The sequence below is a fragment of the Camarhynchus parvulus genome, chromosome 9 (assembly GCF_901933205.1).
Source record: "Camarhynchus parvulus chromosome 9, STF_HiC, whole genome shotgun sequence".
Classification (NCBI taxonomy): Eukaryota; Metazoa; Chordata; class Aves; order Passeriformes; family Thraupidae; genus Camarhynchus; species Camarhynchus parvulus.
In genome coordinates, this window is record NC_044579.1 from 140,994 (window position 1) to 154,176 (window position 13,183).

General features: G+C 38.6%; 1 protein-coding gene across 1 annotated transcript in view; it reads right to left on the reverse strand.

Moving 5' to 3' along the window:
• Positions 1–1,829: 1,829 nt before the first annotated feature.
• The window catches only part of WWTR1 (WW domain containing transcription regulator 1), a 42,264-nt gene continuing 30,910 nt past the window's right edge, over positions 1,830–13,183 (reverse strand). Inside the window, 5 exon segments of the mRNA XM_030954243.1 lie at positions 1,830–5,554; positions 6,618–6,730; positions 7,271–7,404; positions 12,012–12,148; positions 12,151–12,201. Coding sequence (XP_030810103.1) covers positions 5,370–5,554; positions 6,618–6,730; positions 7,271–7,404; positions 12,012–12,148; positions 12,151–12,201 — 620 coding nt within the window. The 3' untranslated portion in view covers positions 1,830–5,369.

Here is a 13,183-nt window from a genome sequence, read left to right on the forward strand (position 1 = left end):
AACACACACTATGCAACTATCTCACATCTATTCTTTCATCTGTGGTGAGCAGCTGTCCTGCACCTCATCTCACATTTGCCCTGTTTGATTTTTATGAAGCCTTTGGGAACAAGGAATGTTTCTCATCAGTGTTCAACAAGGGGATGGGTAGCTGCACTGAGTACAGCTTTGATATATCAATAAGCAGAGTACATAAATTTTTGTGGGAGATGGGATAAGAAATAACAGGCAGCAAGCTATGATACCTAAAACCATAATCAATAAGCTACTGCTTCTAAGAGACAGCCAGCTACGTGATGGCTTTCTAATACGAGCTAATATAGAACTGATACTGACACAAGGCGCACACATTTCATCGTGTGATCCAGACTGCAATCATACCTTGGCCTTCAGGCGTACTGAAAAAGGGTAAGTGAGCCAGAACCAGCAGCCCAGCTGAACCCACATTTTGGAGTGCAAACAATGATATTCCAAAATCTATTCAGTTAAACTAACATCTGAGGCTCTCCCCTAGCACTTAATTTTAAGCAAATCACACATCTGCAATCAATTCGCATCACAAATCAATTCTGCAGTAACTGGAGATTGTTCGGTGTTTTTACTCAGCAAAGCATCCAATAAAATGAAGGAGAGGGATTAACCCTAGAACCTCATAACAGAGAATTATGTAAAAAGCCAGTGTTAATTATTGAAAAGAAGGCAGAGATAAAGAGAGTGCAGCACTAGGAAGGGACAGAAAGATGGTGGTAAGAAAAAAGGCACAAACAAGGATAACTGAAAGTGTTAACAGACCTCAGGAACCCTGACCAACTTAAAGATCACACTGTGTTACAGTGTGTAGAATTATGAACATACACTAATACAGAAGTAAAAATAATAGTAGTCAAAAGAAAGAATATTAGTATTCTTTGTAAAAATCTCAGAAATATCCATGCTGGCTGAAGCTTCATTATTCACCCATTAAAACTGTCTGCTGGGTGAGCAGGGTGCTGAGGGCATGGCAACTTCAACACTGCATGGCACTGTTTTAGCTGAGAGCTATCATAAATGGATACACATTGGTTATCTAACAACTCAGATTACAACATGTGGAGTATGAGCATGTGATTTTGAGCCCGTGCACTTCAGTGGGACAAAATTGGCTAAGCCCCTGCACAGCTGAACTATATACAGTTAGTCTTTTTTGATTGTCTTCAATAAAGAGACTGCAGAGAAATGATACATTCACCACAGGACAGGGTCATCTTTCAGGGAATGATGCATTAATTGGAGACTCTTTGCAAAAGGTTCATCTCTAAAGCAGGGAAGTAACATACACAATGTTGAAAAAACATTTGCTCAGCCCAGAACAAGGGATGTTTTCTCATATCATTCCAGTCTTAAATGTTCATCACCTGTCTCCAGCTCAACTTTAGCTCCCTCTTCATGGATTGTACATCACTCATAGTATAACCAGTTGCAAGGCAAACAATGTCAAACCCTGGAGACATTCCAGCTGTCAGAGGGTGGGAAGGCTGGCTTCTTCCATTACCCTGACATGGGTGGGGTCTTTGCCCCCATATTTTAATTCAAATGTATATTGAATTGAATATACATATTGAATATGTATATACATATATTAATAATTGACTATACAATATAAAATTGAATCTTTTAATTCAAAATGCCTTTTTCACAGAATAGTATGTCCACACCTTTATTCTAAGCAGTGTTTTACAGTTCCCTGGAAACCCATATTAAAACCCTCAAAACCACCCCTCCCCTAAAGAAATTATTTTAAAAAAACAATATGCATCCAAAATCTTTTAAGTTAATTTGTATTTTTTCATGTAAAAGATCAAAGGAATAATTTTAAAAAAACCAAAACAGAGTCAAACCCAGGATACAACAGTTTGATCTGATTGCCTCTAGTACAATCTATTGCAAGGTACTAAATTTAAAAATAAATGCTCACACAAGTCATATAAAAAAATGAAAAAAGTAAATAAAATAATTAAAGAACTAGCATGTACATGGATGTATGTATTAGGAAACAAGTTTATTTGGACAACCACCCACATTTTTCTGTAATTAAAACAGAGATTTAAATCCTTCCTTTCCTCCAAATAGTATTTGTTTACAAAAAAGTCAAACCCAATCCCTTCTCAAGTTACATTCTAACAGTATTACCAGAATACAAACTGTAATTAACCATGTCCCATTACTTCTGTATCACCAAGACTTACATATGCCCCCTCAGGGATGGTCACAGCAAAACTGTCCAGCTGGCACATTGGTTGTATTTATACTACAAGTAGACAGTGTACAATTTAGTACAGTAAATGCTCAAAACCTGAAATAGTACAGCGAAATATTGTCAACAATAAATTTACTTTCATATTAAATATGCTTTGAATACTGAAAAATTCTGCCATAAGCCTGTTTAAAGCCAGAAACTTTTTTAAAGATAACTTTGAAAAATAGATTTTATGGTCATTGCACTTCATCGGATACATTATCTCTGTAACAAAAATTAAAAGCTGACAGTGTAAAGAATCACTTTTAATTTAACCAAGATTTGTTTCATGACTGAGTAAAGATCTAGCCTAAGATTCTGGCAGCTGTTTCAGCCTGAAGTGCTGCTCCACTCAGTACCTTCCTGTTTCAAATCTGCTGCTGGTTTACTATGGAAGTAACACAGAAACAGAGTTTATGATTACTTTATCCTTTTAAGGTCTTTGCACCAAGACACTCAACCACCAGAAATACTAATAAAAAAGGCATCAAGCTTGCAGCTTCACAATTCTGATAAACACCTGATGTGATTTCACTAGATAGTTGCATTAGTTTTCCCCATACACAGAACAGCCTTTGGCTGACAACAATGCATGTGGCTGGGCAGGAATCAGCACCTGCTACCTCACAGAGCTGCTAGCCAACCTGCTCAGAATATCTTCTCTTATGACAGACTTACATGTTAAATGGTGCAGACATGACAGCAAATGAACAAACTGCATTCTCTGAAGGTAACCTGTGGATAGGCACTACCGCCTGGATCACACCAGCACGCAGGTCCACAGCTGCTGGGGGTCATTCCAGCACCAATGGCTGTCGGCTCCTCATGCCAAATGAGCAGTGCTGGTGACATGGCCTTGAAAGTTGGCCAGAAAATCTCCAATTCTTTACAAACATCAGTCATGGTACTAAATAACAAAGCCTTAGGACCATCTGTTTTTCATTTAGGCTGACAACCTGAAGAAATCCTTAAAAGAGAGAGATTAAAACTAATTACAGTAATATTGGTCAGCCCTGCCCAGTCCCCGTTTATTGAAAAGAAGTTTATGTTATCTCAACAGTTAGCAAAACTAGCAAGAATAAAAAAAAAACCCAACTAATAACCCCCCAAAAGAATAAAAGAAACACAATGCCCATTCAGCGATTAAATTCTGTGCAGACACAACTCTGCTGTTACATCTCTTTTTCTATTAAAAAAAACCAAAATGAGAACATTTTTTAAAAGGTACTTTTTACTATGTCATAAAACCTCACAACTTTAGGTCTTTGCCTAATATCTCTGTTTTCAAAATTTCAGTGTGTGTGCTTTTTATTTTCCTTCCTGTGACACCATGTACACTTAGAAGTTCATCACAGACACAGTCATTTACTTTATTGAGTGCTTCTCTTATGTTTTTCACTGAACACCGGAGATTCATTTGCTATGCATCCCTGTCTGCAGCCATCCTTCCCAGCAAGGATCTATATTTATTACCTCACCATTCATCTTCTAAATCTACTCTGTATTCCCACCACTTCATCGCTGACCTTTTCACCTACCTTCACCCAACCAGATGGAAAAAGGTCTTTAAGGTTCAATATTCTGATGCATCAGTAAGATCTTGTTTAAGTGTTATCAGACCTGGCAAACACACATTTACACTTAGTGCTACATCTCCTCTTCTCCTTACATAGCCTGGATTAAGCTTAGAGAAAAGTTATAATGCCTTTCATAAAATTACCTATTCTTCATCAATACAAAATGCTTATATCCATTAATTATAAAAATGATAATTTCAAAACATTTAAGAATATTCAGGACTTAATTTGCATTTCAGGGGAACTGCAGACTTAATGTTCTTGATGTCTTCTCAGTCCCAAACCTCTGATAAAGAAGTTTTGTAGGATATATAGCAGGCAAAACCACACAGTACATGCCTCGTGTCCTGTGCACCAGTTATGGTAAATGAAAGACATAAAAACTAAGCAGTTTTACCAGGTGAGTCCCAATGCTGCTTTAGCAGCGCCCTGATAAAGTTCCTGGTTCTTTTTCATGTATAGAACTACATGTATTTTTACACTGTCAGTTATAAACATCACTGAAAATAGTATGAGGAAGGTTTTTCTCCCCCTATGTATGACATTAACAAGTTGTGCCACATTTTTCAGAACTGATTTTAAAAGAATATTTTTGCACTTAAGATACTTGCCACAGATTTTATATATAAAAAAAATTGTTTGTTCACATGTTAAGTTACAAAACTGTAGTGCTTAATATAATAAACTAAAAAACCTAAGAATTTTTTAAAAATGCTTTTTTATAATACATTTCTTTGTTTTTAAAAGGCAACAGTCAGTACCAGCCTGGTTTATTTTGTAACAATATTGTAGTGTAAAAATGTTGCTAAATAATTCTGGTACTTTGAGACTGGACGTAATTATCTTCTGAAAACTATACAGTAATTTACTGAAAAAAAGAAACTGCTATACTAGTGTTTGTGCATTCACAAATATATAATGGGAATTATCATGCTTGATATGGATCATATTTAACTGTATTCTATACAGAACAGTTAGTCATCAAGAACTAAAAAAGCTTTTTAAGGCTTAAGTAATTTGATTTTAAAAAAGCTTCTGATAGTATTGTCATAAACATAATAATAAAACTGTTCTCATGTCCTGATCCTTTGCACTTTTTTTGAACCAAGTGACCTAGGAGTTAGCTTTTCTGATTCACAAAGGGTCTGTAATGTCAATCAGTACCCAGGAGATCAGTCGGGGATGTGTACAAACATCAGCCACTTTCTGTCCTAAAAGTGAAGCATTTCTGCCTGGTTTGAAAAGGTAAAAAAGTACACAGATGTTTAAAGTGGTATGGGGTTTTTTTTCAGAAATATATATCCATGTATGTATTTTTTATATATATATAAATGTATTTCATACTTAAATTAGTATCAATCAAATTCAGACAGATATTAAACTGACCATAAAGATGATGTAACAAAAGTCAATATGGCAGTATGTTGTATCTCTTGAGGATATTCAGATATTCTATGCCTACCCCAAGAGGAAAAAGAAATCTAAATTGCACTGTAGGCCCAACAAGCATTGCTTGATTACAGCCAGGTAAGGAAGGGTTCGTTTTTGTTAAGCACTGACTCCACGTCGTTGAGAATAGGGATCAAGTCTTCTGACTCTAGAGTCCCAAGATCAACGTTTGTCCCTGGAAGACAGTCGAGGAAATCGGGGAAACGTGTTTGTTGTGGATTTATGTTCATCGTTGTCTGTGCTAGAGTTTCTCCTAGGAAAAGTAAAGAAGAACTTTTGAAGTACCAAAGTCTTATTGTGAGTAATTGAAAACAACAGAACTACATAAAAATGTATTCCCTCTTTCCCACGAGCACTTGGGAGTACTCCTACTCCACACAAATTTTATCTCAAAATGGCATTTAGGTATAGAGTACATATCCTCCTAAGAATACATTTCACACCCTTGCTGTGATCTCAAAGGCACAAAAGGTCCTTTCCAGCAGTGCTCAAAGCATCCAGCTCTGGTCTGCCACTTGGGACGCATGACAGTTTCAAGTTTGTTTCCTGGTCTGCCCAGGAAACAGCAAAGGGCCCTCATGTACACCTCCACCCTGTTCCCTGCACCAGGGGCAATGCTGTCTGTAGGAAATAACTGAAAAAAGTGCTTTACAGCAATTTAGATCTGTAATATTACACTTTTTTCCCGCATAAATTAATAAGAACAAGCATGAAAACCTTTAATAGATAAATCTTTCATTCTCTGCATAATACTGAATTTTTAGTGACTTCAAAAGGAAGTTTAGGTGAGGAAGTGCTGAGAATTTCACTCTCTGAAAAAACCCTTGATTTCCTAGTAAATTATTTCAGTATTTTAAACACCATGAGGACACTAACATAAAATAAATATGTATCAAAATGTAAGCTAGCTAAATACATTCTGTTTGAAGGCAAATGCAACTTTGCCAATATAAGAGACTTACAAGCAAGACTGATTTCTCAGAGTTAGAAAATGTATTGATTTGTACATGTAACCCATAACAAGCTTTTTAGTCCCCCTACCATGGACAACAGTATGAAAATAGAAATTAAGGCTTGCATTTTCCAGGTTTTATTTATTCTGTTTAATATCAGTCTGAGATAAAAGAGCAGAATCTGGATCTAAGTTAAAGTTGAGAACCTTCTGGGCACTAAGCACCTTCTAGGCATTTTCTCCCACAATGTCAGTCTGTTCTCTTGATTAGGAAAGCTGCAGATTATAGTTCAGTTATGCAATTATAAAACATTACTAGCCATAATACATGGATTATACTTTAAGCTAGATCTGAGTATTCTACCTGTATCCATCTCATCTACGTTGCTGAGGAAATCTTCAGGTGTTGTTGGTATACTGTAGCATCCTAATCCCAAGCCACTGTCTGTACTCTGTTCCCTGGAGTGGTATGGCCCGCTACAAATTGAAACATGAAAAACACTCAGTAAAGATGCTCTGATAGACACAGTTCCTGAGCACAGTGTTAGAAGAGAACACAGAAATAGATACTGAGTCATTAAGCCTCATCCTGTAACTGTTGGCCACTGATCAGCCAACATAATATTTGCGTCACATCAGCCCAAACAACAAAGTAATTTAAGCGAGGTCACTCTTAAATTTTGAAATACACACATGCATATATAACTCTCTAGCTGAAATCAGTTCTGACAGTCTAAAAAGTTGCATATATTTACACTTAGGTAACATACCTATTCTACCTACTCTTCTACATACACTAACAATGGAATTAAAACCACCTGTTACAATTTATTGCTTCTTTTTAAAGATTCCTTCTTGAAGCATAAACGGAAAGATTTCAGGCCAGTCACTCAGCCATCCCCTCTGTTTACAGTAAGTAGAAAAAGAAGATGATATAGGGACTATTTTAGAGAGACACCTGTAACAGCCTAGAGAAGGCAACAGAAGCAATTGCCTAATGAAGAAGAACGAACTTGCCTGTTCAAGAAAGGATCTGATCCATTATTTGTAATAGGCCTCATGTCCTGTGTCATGGCAGGGGTGTTCACAGCTGTCTGAACTGGGACCATGTTTTCTGGGTCCATAGGAAGTTGTCTGCAAAGAGCAGCCTCCTGAAAAGACAAATAAATACCAGGGAAGGGTTATTGCAACAGCTCAGAAATACTGTAGTCTTGTAACAACATATAAGGAACACATAACATATACACTGAAGGAAAGTAATTCTGAGTGATGTCACTATGAGTATTTGTTTACTCTGATATGAAGAAAACCATGATGTAGACAGGCCGTGTCTTTCATGCCCACCTGTGCTGGCTTAAAGCACCACAGAATCTAGCTGTCAGTTCTACCATGTCTGGAAGCCAGGCCTGTAATTCAGCCACCACAAAGTACTTAACGTGTTACAAGAAAACCACTGGAACCAAGACTGTGATTCAATAATCTTTAGAATGAACACTCTGCCTAATAATAAGCATTTGCTTAATGACCTCTCTCATGTCTACTATCTGCAGGATGACAAACAAGCAATCAGAGCCAAAGGAAACTTATTTTGCAACTCTTCCTGAAAGATAAATTCTTCCAGCATTATCTCTGTGAAACACACATGACATCTAGTGGTACAGAGTTCTATACAGAGGTTGTCTGACCCCAACTGGATGTTCCAAACAAAAATCCTAAGATCTTAAAATAATAAAGCTGTATCTGTTTTTACCATGATTAACTCCACTTACTTTCTTTTAATGAAACAAGCAAAGTAAATATTTCATTTAAATCCTAGTAGAAAACTTCTCTGACTCAATCATTCAGTCTCCCCAGCACAGAAAGGATTAACAGGTCTTCAAGGCTAAAATATGATGTTTTACTATGTTTTCAGTTATTTGTTTCATTGAGGAGGAATGGTCTCGTCTCTTTGTGAATAAAGTAGAACATATTGGTGCCCATAAAAGCAATATTTCCTTTATAACAAAATTATCAATATATTCATTGATAAATTACAATTTACTTTAGATGGTGTCAGTATTTAGCAAGTGTTAAGAACAAACATTCTTAAGATTCTTAATAGCTTATGTATGCTAGGTTTTTCATTAAATTTGTCAAGTGACAATTCTAATGGTGACATTTCTACTTAGAATTTAATCCGCTGGAGTCTGCGAAAATGTACAAACTTCTTAGAAGGGGAAGGTGTTTTTTCTAGCTGTCTACAGGCAGATATTTTCAGTACTTTTTAAAAAATATAAGAATGACATCTACAGCCACATGAGATTTAGACAGGTCATCCAAAGCAAAATATCTGTAAACTGAAAAGCCTGCAGCACCATAAAGAAAAACTCCCACTATCAGTTACATAATCTAACTTCCTGTCTCTTCTTTGTTGCAAAAAACACCATATTTATTACAGAGTTACTTGATTGACTCTCCCTTGGGGAATGGCTCACCTCCCATGTCTTTATTTCAACATATTGCCTGTTGCTTGTAATATTAACTCCATGTGTACTTTTAAAATGTGGAAGAACAGACTCTTGCACACTGGAGTCAGATTTGGCTGGGGAAGCAGACAGAGTACTGGCTCCACCATACATGACATATGTTCTTCTGCTGTAGGTTGTTTGTTCAGAAGTCACATTGCAATTTTATTACTACTACAGATGTCAGATTCCTTTGCTTGTTTGACATTATTACAGCAATGGTAATGGAGAAATGGATCAACTACACAATACCCAAAGCTTTATGATACCCTACTACGTCCTGTTGTCTATTCTAAGCATGACTACAAGGTTTTTAAGAAGAATATTTGTAAATCTCCTACCCTAGGATGAAAGTCTGGCAAAAAATGGCAGAGATGTCTCGCAGCCCTGTGAGCAACAATATCAGTCTCAGCCACACCAGTGAGCTCCCAGTCTTTGAGTGTAGGAGGGTGCCTCCGCTTTGGCCAGCAGAGACCATCTCTGGCATTCAGCTAACAAAGGACCAAGTGCCTTTAGTGCTCTGCTTGGCACTATGACGCACATAAACCCAAATAAGACTTTCAAAATAAGTAACTAAACTAAAAAACCCCACAGTATTCTGATATTAAAAAGTCATGTCAAAAACTTCATGAGTGGTTATCTTCAAAACCCTTTTAAAGCTTCACAGCATTACAGTGAGTTGAATGATTCACTGCCTCAGAACACAGTTCTGATGTAAACCCTTTTTTTGCTGTATGCCTGACAAGCACAGAAATTTCTTGTCAAATTTCCTGGAACTCTTCTCAGCAGAACTGACCTGAGTTCCACCCTTAGTTGCCAAACTCTCATTTCCAGCTGGGGGAGATGAGGGAGAGCATTTTTACAGTGCATTTACATCGCTGGTAGATGCAATTCCTCTTCTGCCAGTCCTGACACTTAGCAAGAGATGTAGACATTGCCTGTGCCACCAGTAAATCACACCCTCGGCCAGTCTGTGCAGTAGGAGGAGCACAGCACAGGAGCACAGGGGCATTTTTCTCTTCAGGTTGTAGCAGGCCAGTAAAGGTCTATTCTGCTAGGACAAAACAGTGATAAATGTTCCTCTGCATGTTGCTCCACTGCTTCTTCAGCCTCTCCTAAGCCCCTGTAACCTTCTGTGGACAATTTCTGCAATAGGAGCCCTGGACCAGAAAGAAGCCTCTGAGAAGTGTTGCCTTTTTGGGAGTATTTGCAGCCTTCAAAAGTATGCACAAATACAGTGCATAATGGCCCTGGTGCACACAGAGCAGTGCTGGGGTACCTTCTCTGCAGGACCTTTCAGAAATTTCTGACTGACATTACCTCTACCAACTTCCATTTCCAAGAAGCTCTTTAGTAGCAAGCTGATTCTCTCTTTTCCTTTGGAAAGCTGGCAAAACCAAGTTAGTGTAAAAGAACATTAACTCCTTACAGAATGATAAAACTGAGTAAGGAAACCTTTAAGTAGATGCTATCCTACTGGTTTTCTGAAATGCTGCCCTTCTGGCATGTACTCAATCTAGAGTTCCAGGGTTTTAGCAACTACATGAAGAGGAGGACAAAGAAGGAAAGAAATTCCCTAAGCCAAGAGCTTCCAGAGCTATGACCTCTTCCAGGCTGGGCATGCTGCTCCACCCCAGCAGCTGCTGCCAGGAATGGCTGTGGGCAGCCAGCAGCTGCTACTGGGCTGAAAGGTTTGTGACTCTCCAAAGAATCCTTTCCCTCTCGCTCAAATGCTCTGCACCTCCTCACAGCTGCTAGCAGCAGCATACACCCTTACTCAGCATTTTTCCATTAGATAGGTTACACTAGAAAAGCAAAAACAGCAAGGGAGGGTCAGGACAGGAGTAACTGTACTTGGACACTGATGACCCAAGAGGATAATTGCACCCTCAGTTGCCAGGATTCAGGATTCTGAGGTTACTGGAAGGAAGTTCACAACATTCTGTTAGGAAGAAGAGATTTTGCATCTTGCTTTCCTCTCTAGGAGTTACACCAGTTGTAAAACTTCAGTAATGCAAAGTGATGCTGTGCTGCTTCATGCAATGTGGAGCTTCAACAAATACTACAAGAGCAGGGTGGTACTGGGCTCAGTAAGTGGAAGTCTTGACTGAGTATGGCACAGCTGCAGAGTGCTGTGAATGTATTGGTTTCAAAGTCAGCAAAGCAGCAAAACCCTCCCTCGTGTTAATGGCACAACTGTTTTGAAGCCTAATTTGCTTGTCTTGAAAAAAGAATAGAGCCAAAGAGAGTAAAAATAACTAAACATGTTGTTAGCATGATGACAATCATGACTAAGCTCGTACCAAATACCCTCACTGTCATCTCACATCCATCTCTGTCATAAGCTCTTCATGGGAAAGAAGAAGCCACACAAAAGACTTGAGACCACTGCCCATGTCAGAGACTGCCACTTTAATCTTGTGAAAGTTGCTGTTTTTAAAGGTACTTAGAACTGGAAACTGCAGCATTTGCAAGGCCAGAAATAACGATATGTTTCTTGATAAAGTGTACTTCTTTCATGCTGTTTCTGAGAGGAATGGATTATCTATTTTTTTCCACTAAGGAATCTGATTAATATGCCATACAAACACAACACCACTAGTGGACTTGACTGTAACAGGTGAAACACAATTCTTAAAACTTAGTTTTCTTAAGGCAGTATAAAGGAAATTACATATCTATTTTGTACAGAATGAGTCATTATATAGAGCTGAAACTTAAGATACAGAACAATAAGCAAAACATCCACAAATAACCAACTCTGACAAGTCTTTAGATCCGAGGTGTTCATGTAAGATGTGAATGTGATTTTATTTTAACTAATAGGCAAAGGGTGCAAATTAAGAGAGTACAGACTGGAGTCAAGGACAATTCCATATGTTCTTCCTTTATCTTCAGTGAAGTATGAACATGGTCTCCTATGCAAACCAAGTTAAACTGCACATGAATCAGTGCTGCCCTAGTTGCTTACGAACAGACACAGAACAGAATTTGGCCCTTACATGACTATTAAGAAAGGCTGGTAAGAAAGATGGCAGGTCAGTAACTTCTGACTGATGGCCACCCTGTGTTCTGTTCAGTGCTAGTTTTGAGAAAAAAAATGAAATTATCTGTTTATATTAGCTTTTTGGTTACCCTTCTGTAAAACCACAGTTAGTCTTGGCATAAAGTAACAGAGCTACTAAGTGTACTTGTTAAAAACGATGCATTGAACTAAAAGCTCTTGAACAAAGTAAGAGTATCTTTGGCGTTACCTGTCGCAGTAACTCCTCCTGACGCATCCGAATCCGCTCCCTCTCCATCTGGATTCTCTGGAGCCGCAGTTTCTGCTGCTGCTGCTGCGTGGCCAGCGCGCCGGGCAGGGCGAGCAGGGCCGGGGGCGGCGGGGGGCGGCTCGGGGCGGCAGGGCTGCGCCGGGGGGCAGCTGCGGCGGGGCGCTCAGCACTGCGAACGACAAGAGCCCGTGGCACCGGCTGCAGCCTGCTGACCCACACCAGGGGGCCAGCACACATGCTGCTCTCTCACAGGAACGCATTGCTAGAATTGCTGCACTTCAAATGAGTAAGAGAACTACTCCATCTGGCAAGATCTGCACTAGCAATTGCTTAATAAATGATTTTATATGTTCTGAGTGTATCAAACAGGAATACTTACAATATAATAATATTTATCCTGGTATGTTCAAATATTTACCTAATGAACTAGTAAATAACATTTTTTAAAATTGAAAATTCCTAAAAATGTGTGCCTATAATAGGCAGTAAGCTAGTAAAAATATTTCAACTTAACATTTTCTTTATTGACAGATTTAAATCAATTATTACTGGAAGTAATTTCCAATTAACAACTGAAACCTTTTCTGCTAGAATATGACCCATCAGTCCTCCACCTTTGGTAGGATATTCTAAAGGTTGACAGGGGAAGAACATCCTAGATGGCAGGGTTAGAAACAAGACCTTTAGTAAGCAAACCTGAGTTATACCCAAGTAAACCCCTTCACTTGCTGACAGAAGGCCATTGCTGAACAAGTTAATACTGCTTAGATTGTTAATATTTCTTAAATCAACATCATGTTTTCTGATCGAATTCAGAAACTATAATCAGTCTGTGTAGCTCTCTGTGTGTCACTCTGGTGCCAACATGCCCCAAAGCTAATAGAATGCCCTGTCACCTCAGAGAGCAGGTATCCCTCCTAGCTTACCAAGACAAATTTCTTCCTGTTTATGGTGCTAAGAATAGCACCACAATCCAGCATTGAAATCCTCCAGACAAGCCAGGAGTGAAACACATTTTCAACATTTTAACTCTATGGTTTGCTCAGGACCCAGGTTAGATTTATTACTGATGCAGATCAGGCCTAGCTGCATGGACCAGGTGAGAATTAGTCCTGGGCTATCTCCAGGACCAGTCTGGATCTAAGGGCAGC